General features: G+C 38.3%; 1 protein-coding gene across 1 annotated transcript in view; it reads right to left on the bottom strand.

The window, feature by feature from the left end:
- Nucleotides 1-26,790, bottom strand: part of PARD3B (par-3 family cell polarity regulator beta) — a 1,148,960-nt gene that overhangs the window by 225,202 nt on the left and 896,968 nt on the right. Inside the window, exon 19 of the mRNA XM_070387813.1 lies at nt 1,143-1,253. Within this exon, the coding sequence (XP_070243914.1) occupies nt 1,143-1,253 (111 nt within the window). The remainder of the gene's footprint in view (nt 1-1,142; nt 1,254-26,790) is intronic.

Genomic DNA, 26,790 nt, shown 5'->3' on the forward strand with positions numbered 1-26,790 from the left:
TGTGAATAGTCAACAACAATGGAAAGCACTTGATTTCCTTTTATCTGCTCCACTGACCCTGAAACTGAGCTTATCAACCTCTCAAAAATGAGAAAGGGCTAAATAGCATTTTTTTCTTGCTATTGATAAAGTGAGCCTTCTCAATGGGAATAGACCACAAGATAGGGGTCAAAGGTTAACAGTTGGTACTCTTAGCATGCTCTGCACTAGAAAACACAATGAATAAGAAGTATGATTTTCTTAGTACCCATGCTAGAAAATTAAAATAAGTACAAGTACTGACTTTTTAAAAACTGCAACAACTATTATTACTAATAGGCAAGGAAAAAAGTTGCACAAATCTGATGTCAGGCATGATCAAGTCAGTATCAAATACTTAGTTATAGAATAATCTCAGTCTTTCTCCAAGCTTCATCTGGTTGTGAACGCAAAGAATTTTCAGGAGAAGTATGAATATTCAATTACATATTTCAAAGTCAGACATTTATACATCTACTTCGGGTAAGTGCCAGAGTTAACATCAAAGATATGTGAAGGACTTCTTGTCTAAATGGAACATTAAGCTCCTTAAAAAGGAGAATTCAGCCCTTGCAAACTGTCATTTTTTCAGTAGATGAAACCGACCCTTTCACAGATGGGCAACATACTTTGTAACTTGCTGATGGCATAATAAAAGACACTGGCTTTTTAAAAATAAAGGGCATGTACTTTTCAAATTATAGCACCCAAATGGGTTTAACAGACTAAAATTAAGAAGGCATACAACAGCTTGACAAAAATTAGGAACAGACTATGGAAATTTGATAGCTCTAAACATCAATATTCAAATGACTTAAAAAAAAAATCAAAAACCTCCTTGTTTAAACCATAGGGAACATATGCATTTTTAGAGTCAAAACTAGGGGTAGCACATTTTGGAATTATAAGTACCGATAAAATAAAAACATGAAGTCAATTTCTTCTCAAAATATAATAAAAATTCCCCAGAAAGGCAGATTCCATTTATATCGGGTATCTCTCCTTTGCATCAGTCAACCCCTATGCATTATAAAATAAGATTTCTCCAGTTGACTGATAGAATAACCAAATTAAACATAGACCCTGCACAAAAATAAAACAAGAGGCTTAGCATTTCTACTCACCTCTCACGTTCTTCTTTCATTTTTTCCAGTTCCTCTTCTCTCAGGCCACCCTGCTTCAGAGGACCTTTTTGCTCTGCCTTTCCACCCTTATCATCTTTCTTCTTTCCAAATCTAATGAAACATGGAGAAGATGATTGTTAATGATAAGCATGTTCTTTTTGTGGTAAGTTGTAGATATTTATGAGATGAACTCATTAAAGTACAATTCTTTACTCTAAGCAATAAAAAGTCATTTCACATACAATGGAAGTAAAAATAAGATACTTAGAGCAGAAAAATAATACAGTTACTGAAGTCCCCTCCCACTTCTCTCTTCCCTCTTTCTTTCTACTTGGCTATTGATTGTACAGTCTGTGCAAAATCATGTGATTAAAGACTAAAAATTTCAAACAATTAATTCAGTGGTGATTAAAAGAATTGAAAAGTTGTCATTAATATATAGCTAAAACCTAATCAATCTCTTAAAGAGGCCTCCAGAATTCCAGGTGGCATCGGCATTGAAGATTAAACTCATGAGGTTATATAGTGATGGTGCTGGTAAAGGACTTTACCAAACACATAGTTCAATGTTCTAACCTTACAAATGAAGAACCAAAACCTCAGAGAGGCCTTGTTCCTTAAACAAACCCAAGTTCAAGGCAGGGCTGGGATTAGCATGTGGCTCACCTCCTACACCAAACATATATCTTTAGGCTACACTCACTCTCCATGTAGCCACATGATTCCCAATTCAGCCCTGAGTCAGTGTGCTCTGAATACTTCTTGGTGCTGGGCATATGTGTAGTTAACTGGCCAGTGGTAATTTTACTTTCTGCCCCAACTTTAATGAGATAATTGACACACAACATTGTGTAAGTTTACAATGTATTGATTTGATATATATTACTTTAAAAAGAATTACAGCCAAAATATTAGCTACACCCTAGCCTGGTAGGCTGCAGTCCATGGGGTTGCGAAGAGTTGGACACGACTGAGTGACTTCACTTTCACTTTTCACTTTCATGCCTTGGAGGAGGAAATGGCAACCCACTCCAGTGTTCTTGCCTGGAGAATCCCAGGGACGGGGGAGCCTGGTGGGCTGCCGTCTATGGGGTCGCACAGAGTCAGACGTGACTGAAGCGACTTAGCAGCAGCAGCAGCATATCCTGTCACATAGTTAGCATTTCTTTTTTGTTGTGAGAACATTTAAGATGTGCTGTCTCAGCAACTTTTAACTGCCTGATACACTACTATCAGCTATAATCACCATGTTGTACATTAGATCCCCAAACTTGCTAATCTTACACCGGGAAGTCTGTACCCTTTGGCCAACATTTATTCATCTCCCAACCCCTGATAACCACTATTTTACTTATTTCTCTGAGTTTGATTTTTTTAGATTCTCCATAAAGTGACATCATACAGCTATGTGTTTTTCTTTCTCTGACTTATTTCACTTAGTATAGTGCCCTCAAGATTCATCCAAGTTGTCACAAATGGTAGGATTTCCTTCTTTCTCATGACTAAATAATATTCCATTGTGTGTGTGTATAAATACATACAACCATATATGTGTGTGTGTGTGTGTGTATCAAGCCTATCTTCTTTATCCATTCATCTGTTGATGAACACTTAGATTGTTTCTGTATCTTGCCTATCATGAATAATGCTGCAACCAATTTAGGAGTACAGATATCTCTGAGAGATCCTAATTTCAATTCTTTTGGATATATATCTAAAAGTGAGATTGCTGAATTATATGATAGTTCTAGTTTTAATTTCTTGAGGAACCATTCATTGTTTTCAATAGTAGCTGTACTAATTTACACTCCAAACAAGAATACACTAGAGTTCCCTGCAATTATGATAAAATAATTGGTGTTTCCTTAGCATTTTTTGGAAAATGAAACTGCCAATTTTAAATTTAAAAAAACAGCTACAATTAATTTTTGGTCTTTTATATTCTTAAAAGACAGGCATTTTTCCTAATAGATATTTTCTTTGAAAGCAGTCTCCCATAGCCTTGGTATTAACACACATGAAAAATGAAAATGACCTGATACTCTGCTGAGAACCAGGATAAAAGTCATTCTATTATGCACTACTGCTAAGTCACTTCAGTCGTGTCCGACTCTGTGCGACCCCATAGACGGCAGCCCACCAGGCTTCCCCGTCCCTGGGATTCTCCAGGCAAGAACACTGGAGTGGGTTGCCATTTCCTTCTCCAATGCATGAAAGTGAAAAGTGAAAGTGAAGTTGCTTAGTCGTGTCTGACTCTAGCAACCCCATAGACTGCAGCCTACCAGGCTCCTCCGTCCATGGGATTAGGCAAAAGTACCGGAGTGGGGTGCCATTGCCTTCTCTATTATGCACAGACTTCAGTTAAGGTAAAGACTCGTCTTAAATCTTAGGGAATCCCAGTTGTCCCTTGTTTCTTACTACCTAGCTACAAAGTTTAACTCTGTGAGTAAGCATTCATATCTTTAGCTTACTCATCCCATCTATGTATCTATGTATCCATCCATCCTTCCAGCTATATAACCTGAGGACACTTGTCAAATTACACACATGCTCGGCTGACTGCCCCTCCCCCACTCCCATCCCTGTGCCCCAGCCTTTCAACACATCCATAGAGAGTCAGAATCTCCTCCCAGGAGGACCTAAATCATAAACTTGTACGAAACTCATTTCCTTCAGAATTTCATAGAAGTGGCCTAACATTTGTCTCTTTCTGGATTGTGTTTCAAACCAAAGCAGAGGTTGTTGGTCAAGTGGCAGCTCTGAGTATGACACGTGGAAGATGGCACTGCCAACATTCACAGTCATGGTGTCATTCAAGAACGGACTGCATCCTGCTTTCCGCAGAAGCCTCTTCCAGCTTTGACTCCTCTGTATATTTTTTCATTATAATTTCAATGAGCAAATTGTCTTTCATGAGTTTCCTGTCTCCCCACTGCCGTCTCTCTGTGTCTGCTCCTACTGCAGTGCTTTTGCTATATATCCAGTCTAGTCTGAGCACTTGGGTTGGTTGACCATCAGCTTTAATTCCATCATTCCCGGCCTTATTTTTTTTCTCTTCTTCCTCTTTCTTGCATCCTTTTCTGAATCTATTCCTCTTTCTCACTGAAGAAATGACCTGATCCCATTCATAAGAGTAAATAGAGAAGACAGAAAAAATAGACAAAATATAAGAACATTAACTTTCAGATCATTCAGATTTGTTAATATATTCATGATCTCTCTTTAACCTACAAAGCAGGAATATCTAAATAATGTTTTTCCATGAATACATTCTTTGGCTTTTTGGATCCATGAAGAAGAGTCTTAGGATCAACATTATTACTCTAAACTCCTTTATGTGACAAGTTAATACTTTAGTACATCACTTAGTAAAATAGTTTTCCCTCAAAATGTCACCAAATAAAGTAATAGTGAAGCAAAAAAAAAAAAAAAAAAAAATCAGAATTGTGGGGAGTGAGGGTAAAACAATGCCTCAGGAAGTTGATGAAGGCCAAGATTGCCAAGATCTCTATAGATTTTAGGCTTGCTTTTCTGCTACATCTCAAATATTTTCTTCTAAATTTTGAGGTTTTAAGATTTTCTGAGATGAAAGTAGTGTCATTTTTGAAGGGTAAAACGAACTTATACCCTAGTTGACTTTTAGTATCACAACCGGTATATTGTTTTTTCCTTCCTGTGGCTGAAGTATTCACTTGTACTGCAGTTTGAGAACAGCTTATTATGCTTCCATTAGAGTGAGATATGTTTGAAAAAGAAAAGGTTGAAAAAGTGAAAGTGTTAATTACTCAATCGTGTCCAACTCTGTGACCCCACAGACTGTATGTAGCCCACTAGGCTTCTGTGTCCGTGTAATTTTCCAAGTAAGGTAGCCATTACTGGAATGGATAGCCATTCCCTTCTCCAGTGGATCTTCCCAACCCATGGATGAAACTTGGGTTTCCTGCATTGCAGGCAGATTCTCTACTGTTGGAGTGACCAAGTTAGTTGTAAGTAAATTCTGCCAAGCATTTTCTTCTAAGCAAGAACCATCAATAATATTCAACTCAACCAATTTTATAAATATTATAAATGTTTTGATTTAAAGTTCATGATCATTTATTAAAGTTTCTAGTAAGAAGAGCAGAAAGCTGTGAAATTTATTTCGTTAGACAGAGAGAACAGTTACCAATTATCTTATTTTGTAAAGTCTGGGTAGGTTCAAGAACAGAATTCTAAGACAATAATCTTCAAAAGGGCTCCCACATTGTTAAGATGAGGAAATTGAGACTCAGAGAAGTTAAATGCCTTTTATTTATTAACACACTGAATTCTTCTTTCCAGTATAGCAGTCAGACAACTTAATTATCAGTGGTGGCAGTGGTGGTGGTGGGAGTTGGGAGAAAAGCCTCAATTTAGTGAATATTACAGGTCCTTGTTCTCCTTTCATGCAGCCTCTTTTGGGGGTCATTTCATATCCATTCTTACTTCCACTGACATAAAGAGAGAAGAGCTGGGGAGATTCAAATACATTGATTCATCTCTCCATTAGCTATTTTTGTGAGAAAAGTCATGCAGACCTTAAATGGTTGAAATTACTGCTTTGCATTCTAAGGTTTCAAATATCCACTGCATTCCAGACCTCCATTATCTATTACCTAGGAAATTTGAGAGTTGGTCATTCTGGGCTAGGTGCCTTAAGGAAATTGCTTATAGGTCAACCTTGCTTTATATAAAAGATATTTTCCTGAAGAATTCTGTGCAAACATATGGTTTTAATCAATGAAATCGTACTTTCCATGTACCTGGAAAGCCTGTTTAAAGAATCTTATGATGGATCTTTTCGTAAAGTGGAAAAATCACCTTTCAACATACTCTTTATGTAAATTTAGATTTTCATGAATTATAAGTTTGCTTCAAACACCTGTTCCTGTTTATTTTTACAGAGCGGTTATATGAATCAGCTTCATGGAAGACTAGCTTGCTTGCTTGCTTCTTCTTTCATTCATGCATTTGTTTTAAAAAATATTTCTTAGGCATCTCTTTTGTGTCAGACATTGTCATAAGTACTGGATGTAGGTTGATATTTTATTGGGATACAAAACCAGACACTGCCCTCATAAAATTTACATTCTGATAGAGGAGACAGTCACCAAATAAGTATCAATATATAAGTTGTGAAAAGTGCTATGCAGGGAGTTAGGAGAGAGAGTAACAGGAAAGAGACTGTTTGGGGAGGTCTTTAATGAAGAAATGACATTAAAACCATAACAATAAGGGGGACAGATTCCAGACAAGTAGAGATAGGAGATAAGCCTGTGGATGAAGGAAGGGGACATGCAGAGGACATGAGGAGCATGATGCCTGGTGCATTCCAAGCAGTGAAAGAAGGCCAGTCTCCAAAGCAAGGAGAACAGAAAGGATCTTTGTATAAGATTCGGACGGAAAGAAGGGCAAGGTCCTTGGAGTGCAGGTCTGAGAGATGCTTAGAGTTTATTATAGGAATGACAGTAGGTCATTTTTTTAGTGATTCAAAGAACAGAGACGCTAGTAAGGAAATTGGTTGATTTAAAGAATTGGTAGAGGAGCAACAAATGACTAATCAAATCATTTTAAGGAGAAGTGCTACAAAGTTATGCACATTTAAAAAAATGATGCTGGTTGCTGAAGTAACAATGTGTACCACATAAAAGCAGGAAAGCTGTCTGGGAATGGCTACAGGAGTGTGGGTGAAAGATGGTGGTGGCTTGGATGACTGGAGGCTGCTGAGAAGAGAAGACAGTGATTTGGAAATGATGGGCCAATGGAGAGACAATCAGAAGTTCACTTCTAAGCACAGTTATTTTAGTGCCTTTGGGAAATCCAGATGAAAAAGCTGAGGACAAGGACTGAGCTATGGGCACTTTAACACTTAAATGTTGGATGGTATACAAAGCAGACAGAACAAGCACAGTGAGAGAGACAGGAAGAAAGTTAGGAAGATGTGATGTAAGACATCTGAGAGAAGAGGGCTGGGAGGAGGAGTACATGGTCAACAGATGGGAATACTGTTGAGAAGTCCAGTGAGCTGACGACTTGAAAAGGTTCATTAGATTTGGCAATCTGAAGCCAGTCATCACCCTGGCAAAGTTCAAGGGTGTGACGTGAGCAGAAACCAGGTGGGAGTGATCTTAACAGTGAATGGCAGGTAAGTACAAAAGTGTGTGTCTTTGTGTGTACAAGCATTTCGAGAGGTTTGGCTGGTAGGGTGGTTTCTGGAAATGGGGTGAAATGTTGAAGATGAAGGTTTTCAATTTGGCTCATCTCCGAAGACTTTTGTTGGCTGATAAGAAGAAACGCCAGAGAGTATTTATAGATGAAAGAGAGAAGAGAATACTGCCATTTTTTTTTTTTAGCATGACAAAATATACTTAACATAAAATCTACTAGTTGAATCATTTTGTGAGTAACCAGTCAGTGGCATTAAGTACATCCACATTGTTGTGCAAACACTAACCACCATCTCTCCAGAACATTTTCATCATCCCAGATTGAAATTTTGTACCTATTCAACAACAACTCCCCATTTCTCCCTCCCCTAGCCCTTAGTAACCACTATTCTACTTTCTGCCTATATGAATTTGTTCTTGGTACTTTACACACTGCTAAGTCGCTTCAGTCATGTCCGACTCTGTGTGACCCCATAGACGGCAGCCCACCAGGCTCCCCCGTCCCTGGGATTCTCCAGGCAAGAACACTGGAGTGGGTTGCCATTTCCTTCTCCAGTGCAGGAAAGTGAAAAGTGAAAGTGAAGTCGCTCAGTCGTGTCCGACTCTTAGCGACCCCATGGACTGCAGCCCATCAGGCTCCTCCGTCCATGGGACTTTCCAGGCAAGAGCACTGGAGTGGGGTGCCATGTACTTTATATAAATGTAATCAAGCAATACTTGTCCCTTGGCTTCTGGCTTATTTCACTTAACAGTATGTCTTCAAGGTTCATCGATTTTGTAACATGTATCAGAATTTCCTTCTTTTTTAAAAGGCTGGAAAATATTCCATTGTATGTAGAGCACTGTATTTGTTTATCCATTATCTGTCAATGGACACTGGTGTTGTCTCCACCATTTTCCTCTCCTGATTAATGTTGCTATGGATTTTGGTATAGGAGAACAAAGTTCTTGATAATGGCAAGAAACTCAGAAAAAGTAGCAGCTAGGAGATAAAACTTCACAGAACTGATAAAAGGGAAGTGGAGGTGTTCCTGGGTAATTTATCCGTTAATGCGATGCAACACATATAAGAAAAATGACTCCTATCCATAAAATGAGATTTCTTGGTATAAATTAATAAATCAAAGGAAATAGAATATCCAAGGTGGAAAAGAACCTCATGGAGGGTTGTAGAAAAATACTGAAACAGACCTCACCTGTATTCCTATTTGGCTTATGTAGGGAAGGGGTTTCCCTGGTGGCTCAGTGGTAAAGACCCAGCCTGCAAGGCAGGAGACGTGGGTTCGATCCCTGGGTTGGGAAGATCCCCTGGAGGAGGGCATGGCAACCCACTACAGTATTCTTGCCTGGAGAATCCCATGGACAGAGGAACCTGGCGGGCTACAGTCCATAGGGTCACAAAGATCAAACATGACTGAAGCAACTGAGTACGCAAGCATGTGCTATGCAGGGAAGTCCTAAATAACTATCTGGGGAAGTAGAATTTAATAATGGTTCATTCAGTCATTCAAACATTTACTGTGTAGCCATTACATATCATATGGGTTAGGCACATGGCATTCAACCACTAATAAGGTGAGTTGTTAGGTAGATCTCTAACTCCTCCATCCAACTAATTAAATAAGGTTCCAGTATCCTATTGGTTTCCATACTGGAAAGATTTTAACCCAATTCTTAGTATCGGTTCCCTAATTTCTCAGCAAATATTTTCTTGTTTCTATTTCTTTCCTTGAGCTTTCTAGATAAAGATGACTTTCAAATCCTCCCCAGATTCCTACGTACCCTAATAATCCAAATTCACAAATTTATAGCTCTATCTCTGACTGTTTCTACCTCCAGTCTCATATTTCATTCACTTTTTCATTCTGCTAAGTCGTATGGGTCTACAATTTTCTTCCTTGATCCCATTGGGCAATTTATGTAGGTATTAGTGACCACTCTTCTTTCTCTTGGCACAGACTATATGAAAACAATCCTGAGCGATGGCTTAGGAGAACTAAAAAGTCAGGCAAGGGAAAAGTTCAGACACTCTTATTCCAAATTAGTGGTGAGCTATGAATTCAAGGAGAGGTGAAAATTTGAAACCTAATGTATTTCTCCTACAATTAAGAAATACCTTTGGATATCATTGATGCATTTGGAAAAGGCTATAAGACCCAGTCATCAATAATATTAAAAATCTATGGAATGGAGTCAGATATGAAAATGCACAAACCTCACAGTCGTAGTATTTTCTGGACTCAGATAATGTTTCATTCTCCCTATAACTAGTTTACTTTTAAATTACACATGATATTGCCTTATCATGGTGTAAATTATATAGCTTGAAAGAGCTTAAGCAAAATATGGGAGCAGAGAAGTTCACAGACCTTTGACTATGTCTCTATAGTTTATTCTGAAATTCACCCATAAAAGGTTTCTGTTGTCTGATATATTCCAAATTGGGTTCTGAATTAGCATATGCATATGCTTACAAAATTAACATCCATGGATTGCAATCTCATATGATTTCTCTGCACTTCTAAAATGTATGTCACAAATGTCTTTACTTGTTTACCTTAGATGGTTCCCATCGTACCTAAGAATTAGTGAATTTGATAAAAATACAATGAAAATTGACCAAATAGAGAGATTTCTCCCTCCTTTGGGGGGGGTACCTAAGGCCATTGCCTACTTTTATGTTAATGCTGATAGAAGAAAGTACAGATATGTGTTTACTGTAAACCAGTCTTAGTGAAGAAAGAAAAAGATATTCTCATTTTATTTTTAGTGTTCCACAGTATGTATTATTGTCATGGTTAATGCCTGTGATTTTTCAGGAGGGAGGTGGAATGCTCTAAAACTCCCTATGCTTTCCCCAGCAGAGGGCTGTACTTTAAACTCTGTAGGTTCACCCTGTAGTTCACAAAAGGAGTTAGGGACTTGCTTTATAGGAGGTGTTCACAAGCAGAAACTGAGTGGTTTGATGATTCAGTAACTGAAGGAAAACTTAGGCTAAAAAATTTTTCTTGTTAACACTAACTGAATCAAGGAGTCAAAACTAAAAAAAAAAAAAAAAAGATTTCCAAGTAAAATTTTAATATTGTTTAGACATTTATTTTGGAGGCATTTACATATTTTCAAGATGAACACAAGCTGTATGAAAACAACAAACAGGTGTAACTCCACTGATATATCTACTACTTCCTTTGAAATCAACTTTTCCATCCCTCCTCCCCCTTAAAACAGCTACTTTGCTCATTCCCAGGATGTGATTCCTAAACGGGTGGTCATGACGACCCTTCATTCCAAAGTGAGGAATCTTCAGACCTCAGATGTGTTGATGTTTGTTTTCAGGATTGAAAAGCAGGGAGGTCCTGGAATATTCTAGGATTTCTGTCTAAGTGGATGAAACATCTGGTAGAGTCTTCAGCAGTTCTCTGGCTCAATTCAGCAGCTGGGAATCTTTGAACTATTGATACTTTGCTTTCCCAGACTGAGGAGCTAAGAAAACACAATGGGTTTGGAAACACCAACTATATTCAGAATAATTCTAGAGGGTCCAGAAAGCAAAGCAAAATGTGTATCACCAATAACCCGTCTTCCTAGAAATAAACACACAAACCAGGGACAAAGGCCTCTAGGAGACAAGACTTGTGAGAACCAGTGAAGGAGTTGGTGAGCCATTGGACAGTTAACTTTTGCAGAACCCTTTTGTAGCAACTGAAAACTGAGATTATTAAAGCAGTGCTTGGTTAGCAAAAAAGGAAAAAAAATATGAAAAAGGGGCCAGAAATTAAAATTAAATGAAAATAAGCATAAATGAGTGAGGAAGAAAGATAAAGATACTAATAAGGTATGATTTTCAGATCCACACGGGGACTATAAAAAGCTTATTAACTGTCATGACCACACTGGGTTTTAAGTTATTCCATTCCTCTGCTTTCCAGAAGACGAAACACTCTTCAGGAGCACACTGAACTTTGATTAATTGCTTTCATACGCGCTCACGGGCTTTAAGACATTGCAGGCAAGAGCCTTAGTGATTCAGACTTAAATGCTTCTGATTTCTGGGAACCATATTTAACAGGAGCATTAAAGAAATAGATCTTTTTGCATTTTTATGTTTTCTTAATAGTTAGAAAGGCTTTTCTTTTATTAAATGTTTACTTATTTCAAAGCAGCAGAATATGTGGCTTCTTCCTTTTTATTTTTATTACTTTTAAGTGGATCTTTAAATGTCTCTGAAGGCTGCTTGAGTGCAACTGATTGTCTGCATAAAACCCTAATATGGATCCAAAGAGACCACACGGCTAGAATTCAGACTTCGGCCAACAGCCAGATAACGCTTTCTCATCTGGGTGCCCATGGTATCCTCTTTCTCCTCCTTTCTTCATTTTCTCTCTCTCCTCTGTCCCAGAAACCCAAAATCTAGGCAAAGAAAGTGTTCTGAGAACACATCATATCTCATGTCCTAATTTCTACCAACTACGGGCGATTTCCCAGCTCCCGTGGCCTTCCTGAGGTCAACCTGTTGGGGCTCACTCCAGACTGACCACGGACTCATCCTGCAGAAGGAAATCTCCCTCCACAGGAAATATCTCTGAGGTCCATTCACTGGCAGGTGTGGGTCATTTCGGCAAACTGCCTGGGAAGGGAAACACTGACTCACATCCATGAAAAGAAATGCAGGGAGGGCTAACTAAAAGCTCCATGGAAATGGGAGGTCTCACTTAGAGTCACTAATAAAATGTCAGATACAACTTATTCAATGTCACAAATTCACATCCATGTACTCTGTATAAAGTCCATTATCAGAAAGAATTGATGATGGTGCCTAACTCATTACATGGAAAGAACAAAAGGACAAGAGTATTAAGAAATAACTGTGGGATTTTTTTGTTTGTTTGGTTTGATTCGGGTGTTTTTTTTTTTTTTTTCCTCCTGGCACAGTGACTATGCAAAGGACCATTTTAAAGGAAATCCAGGGTGTTACTGCTCCATATTCAGAAGTTAAGAGAAAAAAGTCAAATTTCATCTGCACTAAACAAGAATTAAATAAATAAAATAAAACTGAGTGCCATACCCAGTCTAATGGGAGTGAAACTTATCTTTATAAATCTGATTAAACAAAAAAAAAATTATCACTTCTTTGATGCTCAAATTAGCATCTTTTCTCTAGCATACTGAATTAATTAGTGGAGTGACAAAAGACTTAGTTCATGTAGGATCAAAGCTGAAATCATATTTATCTGAAATTTAAAATTAAGAACACACAGCTTTATTCCTCTATAGCTCGTGTACTCTTTTTCATGTTCTCTATATTCTAAACCTTCTGTGTGTCACATGAAGTATAACTAGGACTCTTTTTTTCTTTTCACAATCTTCTTTTTAATGTATAAAATTTTCACTGAAAAGACAATGAGAACATCACAGAATTTCTTTTTCTTCCTGGGGGTGGGAAACTTTTTCATTGTGCCATAAAAATTTAAATTATGTCACTTTTTTTTTGTCAAGCATTTATTGTACAGATACAAAAGAAGCAAAATAATTAATGCACGATGGAGCTGGTAAGAGAGCCTTAAATAATAGAAAGGAGTTATTATATTAATTCTTAATAAGTGATACTAAGTTTGAAACTGTTTTTAAAAGGTAGAAGCTCTCTTAACTTTGGACTTTTTTTCTTCCCTTTTTCTGTAGCAGAGAAAGCAATTTTGAAAAAGGGAGAATTGTTGAGGGTTAATTTCTAGGTTGTCTTAATTCATTAGAATGAATATTTCATGTTTTTTTTTTTTTTAATGTGCGTAACATTTTCACTAAACAAAACTAACCTGGATGGGCATGTTTATCTTTAGCCAAGATAGGATGCAGAGTAGATTCAGGGAGGGGATCCCTAGGCGTGGAGGGCTTGTGCTGAAGTGAGCAGTGGTACTGGGGGTAGGGCGCTGCTTTAACTATTGCTTAAAATGGTTTCTCAAGGGCTCCTCAAGGGCTAGGGCTAAGGCTAGGCCCTTCTGTGTTTCTCTTATTTATGTATACATGCCATCAAGCATCCACTCAGCAAATGCTTGTTCAGCACCAACTTTGAGCCAGATCCTCTAGTGGATGTTAAGGAATACAAGTCGATTCATCAAATATGGTCTCATTCTTCATGCCTGATGCATTGCAAAAATTCAACAACCGCTGCTGAGCTGAATTAAAGGTCAGGATTTCAGGAATTATGTCAATTGTACCCATTTTTCATAGCCTCTATTCTAGAAGAAGGGCCCCATGCTAAGTCGCTTCAGTCGTGTCCGACTCTGTGTGACCCCATAGATGGCAGCCCACCAGGCTCCCCTGTCCCTGGGATTCTCAAGGCAAGAACATTGGAGTGGGTTGCCATTTCCTTCTCCAATGCATGAAAGTGAAGAGTGAAAGTGAAGTCGCTCAGTCGTGTCCGACTCTTAGCGACCCCATGGACTGCAGCCCACCAGGCTCCTACGTCCATGGGATTTTCCAGGCAAGAGTTCTGGAGTGGGGTGCCATTGTCCCTCATAACTCAGCATGTTATCGCTCCATAAAGCTCCAACATGGAAGATGCTCTCCCGATGAATGCACAAATCACCCAAATAGCCTAATTTAGGTGTGATGACTACAAGCCAGTCACAGCCTTGGATGTCTGCAGGCACAGTGAGACCAAAGAGGTGACAGTTACTCACCTGGTCAAGGTAATGAATACCTGGCTCTCGAGGGCCACGGGGGCCCTGAGTTACCTTGGGTTTCTATCTCACGATTACTAGTTCTTTCATGTTATGCAAACACTCTATTTTCAAATACCAGGCTAAACCCTAAAATAAAATTTAAACCCAAAGGTGTCATTAGAGGTGGTTAATCTCCAAGATGTCATCTAGAAAAAACATGATGTCTATCTTGTACTTAGGCTTTTAATTTCAGAGTTTCAGAAATGTTGACCTCTTTAATCTTAGGTTTCAAATAAAGATATATGTTAGGGAGTTACTGGGTTCTCTTGACACAACCCATCTTTGTCATTAGTTCACTCTGTCCTTAAACAGATTTTCAAATGACAATACCTCTGTCTGTAACTTTCTCTCTAGAAGAGTTCTTTTGGAAAAAAAAAAAAATTAACTTAAAAAATCTGAGCCTTCACTTTGTAAGGCAAGGGATCAGTATTTTTATGTTAGATTTAAAGTTAGCATCCCTCTTTATTCTCTAAGTCCCTTAACAGTAGACCATAAAACTGAACTGATTCTCAACTATAAATAGGCTAGGAGGAAAAAATATACCTATGCTAAATATCTCAAGTGAAATTCTACATCACACTCTGACTCTCCCAGAAAAGTCACAAGTCTCTGAAATGTTTCAAACCTGTGTTGCCTGCAAGTGTCTGCACTTTTTCTTAAAATGTCTAAAAACTCCCTTTCCTTAGCTTTTCTCAATTTTTAAAACTTGGAACCCATAAATAATATGGGGTTGCCAACAATAAAAAGAGGAGTAATAATTTATTATTTTAAATAGAGTTGCTGTTTATTCACTCAAGTGCACAGGGGATATTATAGGCATCTTCCAGGTCGAGCACACCTTATACCAAAAGAAATCGGGCAAGGTGACAGTCACTACAGAGCCATCAATCAATAATGTTTCCCTTTGTTCAGAGGGACCTGGTCAAAAAACCCATAGGAATAGGTTTCCCGTTTTAATACAGCTTTATATGAATGAATATAATCTCCTTCTCCAGCAATTTAATATCACTAAAGAAAATATATCCGTGCTTACACAACAAGAACAATGTGATTTCTGACAACGTTTTCTAATCGCTTGTAATTCAGAAAGAGCTATTATTAGTAACATACAATCACAAAATAGGCTTTCACCTGGAAATTCATAGTAGCTCAGCCCAGTGATTTACAGTTTGACCAAAGAAGTCAGAAATTGATTTATAATCTGTCCAAAGCATCAGGCCCTTATTTGCTTGTCCACTAGACTGTGAAACCACTCTTCTGCCATGCGAGTATATTTGCTTGTTCCTCCCTTTGCTGTACCAATGGCTAATTTTTCCTTTCTTCAATGCCACAGATGAATAATTCCCATAAATTCCTAATACAGCTCAAAATGGCTGCCAGTATTCTCACAGAATAATCAATCAATGCTAAAAATTTCGTGTACATATAATTAAAGGCATCAACCTATAAAGTACACGATGAGATAAATGAAAGGTTTGAACCTGTAAGCAGAACATACGACGTGGGATTTTTGACAAACATTTCTTTAAAAAACGTAGGCTATTCAATTAAGTGAATTGACCTGAAGGTGTTTCCTTATCTTTGGGGCTATTTTAAAATATCAGATCAATTTTGGATCATATGACATAGAAGGAGTGATACTGGAAACCTCACTTTTGCCCAGCTCTGCATGTACTCAGCTGACAGAGGTATCATATACTCCACTCAGTGTACTGGCAGCCTGTGCCACTGCGGCTCTGGACGGTGGTACAAGGTGCACCAGTAGCATCACTCAAAAGATGGCTGAGCTGGCTCAGGAGCATCACTCACTGAGCTGGCATCACTCAGCGCATCTGCAACCTGTATTTGACTTTGGGTTTAATGCCTCTGGCCTCCCCAGATTTGGTATTTCTAAACATCACCACCTAATATTAAAGTGACTTCTGATAACTAATCTTTTTTACAAACATTACAGTTATATTTGATTCTGCAGAAACCCACAGTATTTGTGTTTTTCATTTTGGAAGGTTATTCGGAAACCCAAGCCAATATATTATTATTTCAAGTGTGACTAAGCTGTTGTCATTCATTTTATACCAACCCTAACATTCTTTAGGACCCATTCTACGGAGAGCTATAGATTCTCTGGTCCAGCCCATCCGGCGGTGGAAGAATCAGTTTGGATAAAAGAACAGTAAAATATTACCGTTAACTCAGTTCTATAAATGTAGTATTTGAGTGAGTTAGTAAGAAAGAAAAGAAAGAAGAACTAGAAAAATTTATAGTTTGGTTAGGAAAGCTTGAGCTTAACATGTTTAATCTAAATTTGGCAAGTTAGGGGGAGGAAAGATAGTTTTAAATGGGCCACATTAATGTACCCCCAGTCAGGAGATTAACAAATAATAATCCCAAAGAAATTTGTCAACAACTTGCATCTAAAATAATAATTATTTAATAAGGGAGCAAATTTTTCAGGGGATTCATAGATGCTTTAAGATGTAAAATGCCATTAAAATCCTATCGTGTAATATATAAAACCATGGCTTATGCATTTATTTGTTTACTGAATTTACAGTGGATTTCCTTGTGAAAGGTGTATATTACATATTGGTTTTATGCAAATACTAATAGATTTCAAAAATAAGTTTGTTCAGTAAGTGCTTTTGAAATATTTATCTATTTATGAAAAATATTCCAGTTGCATTTTTAAAGAGCTTTGTAGGCAAAGTGTTCTTGCTGGTTTAAAAACTGTAGTTACAGAAACTCTCTTGGGGTGGAAGGCTCTTTGATATCATATTTATCTAATCCTGCTTAGAGCTCAGAAAGTCAAGTGACATGCCTAAGGCCATACTGGCAGTTAGAACCAGAGACTTGACCCCCTCAATTCAGTACAAAGTTCTTTCTATCTTGCTATGATCCCCAATTGTTTGTACAGATGTTATGAATTATTCACCAAAATTCTGAATTCTAAAAAGGAACCCAACTCAATAAAAACTTAGTTTTTTTTTTTTTAATGAATTTCAATTGCCCAGAAATGCAATTAACTCTAATGACAAAGTCCAATTTAGTGACTACTTGGCCAAATATAACATGCCAACCAATATGAGGACTTGATAACTTTCTCATTATCTTAAGCTCCCTTGTTCACTGACATCCTCACCCTTGTACACAGACAGACTCTTAATATATGCCAGCTGATTTGATCAGGTTGCTAAGAAACAATTACTCAATTATTTAGCTCAGTTGGTTAGAACACTGTGGTAATGGGGTCAAGGTCATGGGTTGGCTCCCCTGTGTGGGCCAGTTAACTTGGACCTAGTCCATAACCACAGATTCTACTTCTAACTCAGATGGTCTTACAAATACATGCCAGTGGTCAAAAGGGCACTTGCCAAGAATGTGTGGACAGAGCAGCATAAATCCATCACTTCTCCCAGAAAAACAGCTCAATGCCAGTTTTGTTGAACATATGTGGGTTAATAGTAACATTTTCACAGGTGAAAGACAGAACGTGGTTCCAGATTTTATACTACTACTGAACTGCAAACCTAGCATATTAAAAGAAATTTTTAGAAAACAGGAAAGTCTATGGTAAAACTTAAGTTTAAGGAAGTATTTGAGATTTGCAGGGAGTGTTTTAAACATGAGCCAGTGATTTCTACCAGATTTTAAAAAGTTACCAAATTTGGTCTATGTTTGTAAAATATCTTGATTTTTAAATACTGACTCTTAAAAAAATTAGCCTGAGGTTCAAACATAAGGTATCTTTGAGCCAAATTTAACAGTAGCATCCCAGTTTGAAAACACTGGTATATCTAAGTACCTATATATTTATATCTATCTACGTATGTATTTTAATGGTTGTGGCGACCTTTGGTTCAGTTCAGTCACTCAGTCGTGTCCGACTCTTTGCGACCCCATGGACTGCAGCACGCCAGGCCTCCCTGTCCATCACCAACTCCTGGAGTTTACTTAAACTCATGTCCATTGAGTTGGTGATGCCATCCAACCATCTCATCCTCTGTTATCCCCTTCTCCTCCTGCCCTCAATCTTTCCCAGCATCAGGGTCTTTTCAAAGGAGTCAGCTCTTTGCATTAGGTGGCCAAAGTATTGGAGTTTCAGCTTCAACATCAGTCCTTCCAATGAACACCCAGGACTGATATCCTTTAGGATGGACTGGTTGGATCTCCTTGCAGTCCAAGGGACTCTCAAGAGTCTTCTCCAACACCACAGTTCAAAAGCATCATTTCTTTGGCACTCAGCTTTCTTTATAGTCCACCTCTCACACCCATACATGACTACTGGAAAAAGCATAGCCTTGACTAGATGGACCTTACCTTAAATAAATATAATTCATTGAGCTTTTCATTGATTGAGACCCATTGATCAGCTTTCAACTAATATTGGACCAAGGTAGTCAGAACTGATATACACAAAACAAAGATGTGATACTTTTCCATGGTTGGTACCATTATTTGATTAAGAGAGAATACCATGGACTTGAATTTTTGGCAGTAATTTTGTAGATGAGGTAGGATCACCCAGACTCCCAAAACTCAGCCAAGTATTTTTTTTTTTTTGAATAGTAAACACATGAATTAACAATGCTTCTTCAGAAAGCCCTCTACAGGAAGTTACAAATCAGCAGAACTAGAACAGTAAATTCTGTATAACAACACAGTTTTGCAGTTTAGACCTTGTACTCAAAGTTTTTAAAAAAAGCTAAAATAAAACTTTTTTTTTCAAGATTTCAAGAATGATCTTTTCAAAATCAGTTAAACCCTTTGCTTCCTAAAGCAGCAAACAGAAAGGGGAAAATATATTCTCATTTGTCACCAATGAAGGCCACAGGGCTTTAGGAAAGGAAGGCACATTAAGTATAAACAGTATTAGGAAAACATACTGCATATATTTATTAGCACTAGTGATTTTCTAGCTGATTAACTGATATATGAAAACTTAATGAATTCCTGTAAACTAGTTAAATTATCTGTCTCACAGATAGCATGGACTAGTCAGATTTCTTACATTATCAATAAACTAAAAACTCCTATCTAGAAGTTCTAGAAGTTCACAGATTCCTAAAAGACGACCCATGTGTGTCTATCCCTGGATAGACAGTTACAAATATCTGTTTTATTGCAATTAAGATTTTCTTGGTGCCACAAATGAATGCTATGCTTTGTATTAATAGTGAAGAACACCTAGGTAGCTTCAAGAGACAACAGAGTTGGGAGGCTGATATTTTCTGAGTAGAAATACATTCTTTTAGGTAGACTTTAAGGACTGACCATAAGTCTATCATAAGTCTAGTCAAAGCTATGGTTTTCCATATGTATGGATGTGAGAGTTGGACTATAAAGCTGAATGCCAAAGGATTGATGCTTTTGAACCATGGTGTTGGAGAAGACTCTTGAGAGTCTGTTGGACTGCAAGGAGATCCAACCAGTCTATCCTAAAGGAAATTAGTCCTGAATATTCATTGGAAGGGCTGATGCTGAAGCTGAAGCTCCAATACTTTGGCCACCTCATGCAAAGAACTGACTCATTGGAAAAGACCCTGATGCTGGGAAAGATTGAAGGCAGGAGGAGAAGGGTACGACAGAGGATGAGGTGGTTGTAATGGTATCACTGACTTGACGGACATGATTTTGAGTAAGCTCTGGGAGTTGGTGCTGGACAGGGAAGCCTGGCATGCTGCAGTCCATGGGGTCACAAAGAGTTGGACACTACTGAGTGACTGAACTGTATTGACATCTATCATTGAATCAACAAGTACTAAGCATTAAAAGGAAATCTAAAATATGTCAAAGTTGTTGATACATAATCCCTACTTTCATCTATTTTACTAGAGTGCAATCAATTCTCAATGACACAGAGGCTTTTTATCTACTATGTAGATTACCCATAACATGTGCTTCCCCTTTTCCTCTGCCTTTCCATTTTTATAGTCACCTGAGGACTCATTAGTGCTTCTACCAGAGGATGAGTAAAGGAAGGGAAAGGATATAAAACTTAAAAGGAGTCAATTTTCCTGCCTTTAAGTAGCTGGGGGAAGAAGACATAGCTATTACAAGGCTTGTACATTATGTATTTCTATTGTCCATATTCTCCTTGTTAATCTTACCGAAAATAATTAAGGACTGGTTCTAACACTCCTTGGAATGTTAAAATGACTGATGATTGTAGGAAATAATCATAGTAAACAAAATGAAGTGATGTAAATTCAGTACTAAGGAAAGATGAAAAACATACTTTCAAAGTCAGTTTCAGAGTCCCTAGAAGCATCAACCCACTGGGTAAATTTATGAATGTAAACATTAGCTGCATGGACAAGGATCACAAATTGTATCATAAGAAGGAGGTACAATATCCACATGATGGAATACTACTCACACAATGATACAGATGAATTTGAAAAGCATTTTGCTAAATGAAAGAAGCCAGATCCAAAAGTATTGTCTGATTTTATTTATGACATACTGGAAAAGGCAAAACTATAGAGATAGAAAACAGATCAGTGATTGTCAGGAGTAGAGGGCTGAAGATATGAATCTGTTGCATATTATGACCATGGATATGTGACTCTCTGCACTTGCCAAAACTCCTAGAACTGCATACAACAAAGAGTGAATTTTACTGTATGTATTTTAAAAACAACCAACCAAGATATGGGGGGAACTCCAAATAAGAATACAACTATAACATGTAAACCTAGTTATATTGTAAAATATTAGCATAACCACATTGAAGGACTTGGGGGATAAAGGAATTAACCCAAGTAACACTGGAAAAAAATACTTTGACAGGATACTATAGGGATAAAGACAAAAAGCATTGTACACACCAAAAAGGACCTATTGTATAACAAATGGAACTCCGCTCAACATTCTGTAATAACCTAAATGGGAAAAGAATTTGAAAAAAAAGATACATGTATATGTTAAAATATTGTACATAAACACTATACTCTGATTAGTACAGGGACTGATGTTCAGTCACTCAGTTGTGTCTGACTCTTTACTACCTCATGGACTACAGCATACTTCATGGCTTCCCTGTCCTTCACTGTCCCCTGGAGTATCCTCAAACCCATGTCCATTGAGTCAATGATGCCATCCAACCATCTCATCCTCTTTGACCCCTTCTCTTCTGGCCTTCCATCTTTCCCAGGATCAGGGTCTTTTCCAATAAATTGGTTCTTGGCATCAGGTGGCCAAAGTATTGGAGCTTCGGTTTCAGTCCTTCTTTATGGTTCACCTCTCACATCCATACATGACTACTGGAAAAACCATAGCTTTGACTAGATGGACTTTTGTCGGCAAAGTGATCCTCTGCTTTTTAATATGCCGTCTAGGTCTGTCACAGCTTTTCTTTCAAAGTGAAAGCATCTTTTAATTTCATGGCTACAGTCACTGTCCACAGTGACTTTGGAGCCCAAGAAGATAAAAGTTTGTTACTGTTTCCATTTTCCCCCCATCTATTTGCCATGAAGTAATGGGACTACATGCCATGATCTTAGTTTTTTGAATGTTCAGTTTTAAGCCAGCTTTTTTACAAGGGTTCAATTCAGTTCAGTCGCTCAGTCATGTCCAACTCTGTGACCACATGAACCACAGCACGCCAGGCCTCCCTGTCCATCACCAACTCCGGAGTCCATCCAAACCCATGTCCATTGAGTCGGTGATGCCATCCAACCATCTCATCCTCTGTCATCCCCTTCTCCTCCTACCCTCAATCTTTCCCAGCATCAGGGTCTTCTCAAATGAGTCAGCTCTTCACATCAGGTGGCCAAAGTATTGGAGTTTCAGCTTCAACATCAGTCCTTCCAATGAACACCCAGGACTGATATCCTTTAGGATGGACTGGTTGGATCTCCTTGCAGTCCAAGGGACTCTCAAGAGTCTTCTCCAATACCAGAGTTCAAAAGCATCAATTCTTTGGTGCTCAGCTTTCTTTATAGTCCACCTCTCACATCCATACATGACTACTGGAAAAACCATGGCCTTGATTAGACGGACCTTTGTTGGTAAAGTAATGTCTCTGCTTTTTAATATGCTGTCTAGGTTGGTCATAACTTTCCTTCCCAGGAGTAAGTGTCTTTTAATTTCATGGCTGCAGTACCAGCTGTAGTGATTTTGGACCCCAGAAAAATAAAGTCAGCCACTGTTTGCACTGTTTCCCCATCTATTTCCCATGAAGTGATGGGACTGGATGCCATGATCTTAGTTTTCTGAATGTTGAGCTTTAAGTCAATTTTTTCTTTCTCCTCTTTCACTTTCATCAAGAGGCTTTTTAGTTCCTCTTCACTTTTCTGCCATAAGCGTGCTGTCATCTGCATATATGAAGTTATTGATATTTCTCCCAGCAATCCTGATTCCAGCTTGTGCTTCTTCCAGTCCAGCATTTCTCATGATGTACTCTGCATATAAGTTAAATAAGCAGGGTGACAATATACAGCCTTGACATACTCCTTTTCCTATTTGGAACCAGTCTATTGTTCCACGTCCAGTTCTAACTGTTGCTTCCTGACCTGCATACAGGTTTCTCAAGAGGCAGATCAAGTGGTCTGGTATTCCCACCTCTTTCAGAGTTTTCCATAGTTTATTGTGATTCACACAGTCAAAGACTTTGGCATAGTCAATAAAGCAGAAATAGATGTTTTTCTGGAACTCTCTTGCTTTTTCCATGATCCAGTGGATGTTGGCAATTTGATCTCTGGTTTTACAAGGGTAGGGGTTAGCAATTATGAAACAACTTTATGTGTATATTCAGTTCAGTTCAGTTCAGTCGCTCAGTCATGTCTGACTCTTTGTGACCCCATGAATCACAGCACGCCAGGCCTCCCTGTCCATCACCAACTCCCGGAGTTCGCTCAGACTCACGTCCATAGAGTCAGTGATGCCATCCAGCCACCTCATCCTCTGTCGTCCCCTTCTCCTCCTGCCCCCAATCCCTCCCAGCATCAGAGTCTTTTCCAATGAGTCAACTCTTCACATGAGGTGGCCAAAGTACTGGAGTTTCAGCTTTAGCATCAGTCCTTCCAAAGAAATCCCAGGGCTGATCTCCTTCAGAATATTGGATCTCCTTGCAGTCCAAGGGACTCTCAAGAGTCTTCTCCAACACCACAGTTCAAAAGCATCAATTCTTCGGTGCTCAGCCTTCTTCACAGTCCAACTCTCACATCCATACATGACCAGTTGAACAAAGAATTAAATACATTATAGATAATGAAAGCCAGCATTTTCACAGCATGAAAATGTAATTACAAATAAGGATGGGGGAAGGTGACAGTGAACACTGGTGTTGGATTAGGACTGGAGGTTCAGGATAAACACATTTTTAAAATGTATACACAGATTTGGAAATAAGTATAGAGGTATCTGTAGTCAAGTATGTATATAGACTTATTTATTTATTCATTCATTTACCTATCTATGTATCTATTTATTTCCAAGTTCTGTCTGCTGAAACTACAGTAATGAGCACTCCTAGAGCCCAGATCTTGGTTTGAGTAGGAGTCCTTAATAAAAGGAATCAAGCCTCCAAGGGAAAGTGGTTTATTCTTGGGGTATGGCAAGAAAAATATGAAATAGTTCTAGAGCTTCTTATAGAACCAAAAAGAAAGTTCTTAGAAAAGCTTGGACAAATAAAAAGGGAATAGGAGCTACCCAAAAGAGTTCCCAATAGTCAAAGTTGGAAAAACCTGAGCAACAAAATTATAACAGGACTGGGTAAAATAAATATCCATGAATCTATAATGATATAAATAACTGAATAAATAATAGTAGAAGGAGAGAGGATAGCTCTTCATTAGAAAAGAATTCTAACTAGTGAATGTAGAAGGAAAGAATGAAGTAAAAACAATACTGGAATACCAAGTAACAGTTGTTACTGACGGGAATCATGGATGGATGCTAAAATTAGTGGGTAAGAGTTTGAAGAGAAATAGAATATTTGCATAGTCTCAAAATATATCCCTGAGGGATGTGTTAATTATAAAGGGAACCCAGCAGATACCACCTTAATGATACAATTAAGATGAATATCATTAATTATAAGACATTTCGACATCATGGACCCCATGAGAAGGGCATGTCCCTTCTGTAGTATTCTGGCCAAAAATACATAACTTGAGTTTAATCATGATAATCATCAGACAAACCCAAACTGAGGGATGTTCTACAAAATAATGGATGAATACTTTTCAAGGCATCTAGGTCATGAAAGACAACGAAAGACTAAGGAACTATGCAGAACATTGGAAACCAAGGAGACATAAGAACGAATGCAATGTGGAATCCTGGATGGACCTTGACACAGAAAAAGAACATGGAAAAACTTTTGAAGTTCAAATAAGGTTTACTTTCCTGTAAGTCTAAAATTATTTCAAAATAAACAGCTTTTTCTTCGGGAGGGAGAGAGGGGTTGTTTGTTTGCTTTTTGGCCAAGTTGAGAGGTATGTGGGAACCTGTGCCCCCTGCAGTAGAAGCAGAGTCTTAATAGAAGCAGAGATTTAACCACTGGATGGCCAGGGAAGTCCGATAAATTTTCATTTCTCTGCAATAAATGTCCAAGAATGCAACTGCTGGGTCTTATGGTAATTGCATGTTTCTTTTTTTCTTTTTTTTGACCTCACCTCTTGGGAGATCTTACTTTCTCAACCAGGGATGGAACCTGTGCCCCGTGCAGTGGAAGCTCAGATTCCTAACCACTGACTCCCAGGGAAATCCCCCAAAACAAACAATTTTAAAATAAAAAGAAAGACAAGCAGAAGGTAAAGGATGATTAACAAAGAGGGGGTAGAAGGAAATGTAGTGACTTTATCCTCTTTTGTTCCTATTATTTCTTGAGGGACCTGTTATTCATCCCTTTCCTATAATCAAAGGCAGACCTCCCCTAAACAGGAATCGGTAGATAGTCTATCTGTTTCTGAAACTTCCAGAAACAGGTTCACTTATTTCCCTCCCTTTCTAAAATATGCTGATTCATCTTGGACTTCTTTGCTGGGAATTTACTAGAATCAAAATGGAAAGGAAGTGAAGCTAAAGCATAAGCAACGAAGGTGGGAATACTGGCATTAATGCCAGATGAGAGTATTAACCTAAAACAGTACAAAGATATGGTGAAGATAAGGAGCAGAAATGGCTAAAATGGAAGGAGATAAATGATTAAATATACACAAGCCATAAATATACTGTAACTACCAACCTCCCAAAGCTTTGGCATTGTCTACTTTGAACACTGCCCTTTTAGGAAGTTACTATTTAGGACATCTGTAACTAGTAGATCTATAATAAAAACTTGATTTTGACTGCTAAGTATTGAAGAAAGGCAAATTTTAACAGTTGTCATTTTGAAAAAAATTTGATTTTGAATTTTTTGTGTACACTATGCCACAAGTATGCCATAATCATTCACACATATTTTTTAAAAAAGCAAATGGATTCAAATATGAGACCTCACTTTAATACTTCTCAATTAAAACATATCAGTGTGTGCTAAATCACTTCAGTCATATCCGACTCTTTGTGACCCTATGGACTGTTGCCCGTCAGACTCCTGTGCCCACAGAGATTCTCCAGGCAAGAACACTGGAGTGGGTTGTCATGTCTTCTTCCAGGGGATCTTCCCCATCCAGGGATGCAACCCATGTCTCTTATGTCTCCTGCGTTAGCAGGCAAGCTCTTTACCACTAGCACCACTTGGGAAGCCCAAATCACTGAAGAGGCTGCCATTTTTTTTCTTTGCCAATTACTAAAATTTGACAGAGGAACTGCACAGGGTATGGAATAATGCAGTAGTCATTTGTGAAATTATACTTTAAAATAGTAATATAATAGCTGGTATCTTTTTGCCAGAATACTGGTTAAAATCAGATTCTATGATTGCTTTAAAGAATTCCAAAAATCATTTCAGACATTGCTACATTCCTAGAGCTTAGGTACATTCTAAAATCATCCCTATAGATCTGCGTGCACACATAGCTTCACTCAATAGCATTTTTCAAAAGCTCAGGCCCACTGGAGACCAATACCATGATGCTCTGGGAGGAGAGATCTGCCCACCTGTCAATACGGCAGCTGTAAATTATAACCGTGTATTTGATTGCCTCTAACAGTTTTGGTGGTGGCAGGGATTTGAAGCAAAACCAGAGGCGGTTCAATGAATTTGTAGTGAACTAGCTGAATTATGGAGCCTTTGAGAACAACCGTTGCTCATATGCTTCAAATTCACTACAATTTTTCAATCAAAGTCGACGAGGATCAGTACTTGGCCTCTCAAACTCTCTTCTGTATTTTCCCTGGGATGTTTTTTTCATGGCCTCCTGCTTCAAGACTTTGAAGGGATCCGCTGATAACTCCTAACTATAGCCTATCAGCAGCTGCCTTAGAAGTACCCTGAGATCATTCTCTTATCCTCTTATTATTTGAAAAAAAAATCTTGCCTCTTTTCTACTACCTCCCAGCCCTCTGAGCGCTCGCAAGCTGTTCCCCAGAAGCCACATCTGGATGATCTCTGAAAACACAGAAACACCCTAGCATGGAATTCCCATTTAGTTTTCCTATTCTGAATACAAACAGGTCAGCCTTGGGCCTTCTTGGTAAAACAAAGAAAAATGAAACAGGTTCGAAACCTCCGTAAGGGAGGTGGCTCTCTCCAGGGCCTCTGATAGGCTCCAATCTCTTTGTTCAAATGGTCTGCTTGGGTCACTAAGACCTTTACATTGGTTGATTGATGGGTTACGCTGTACTGTTAAGGAA

This window comes from Bos mutus, chromosome 2, assembly GCF_027580195.1.
Source record: "Bos mutus isolate GX-2022 chromosome 2, NWIPB_WYAK_1.1, whole genome shotgun sequence".
NCBI lineage: Eukaryota > Metazoa > Chordata > Mammalia > Artiodactyla > Bovidae > Bos > Bos mutus.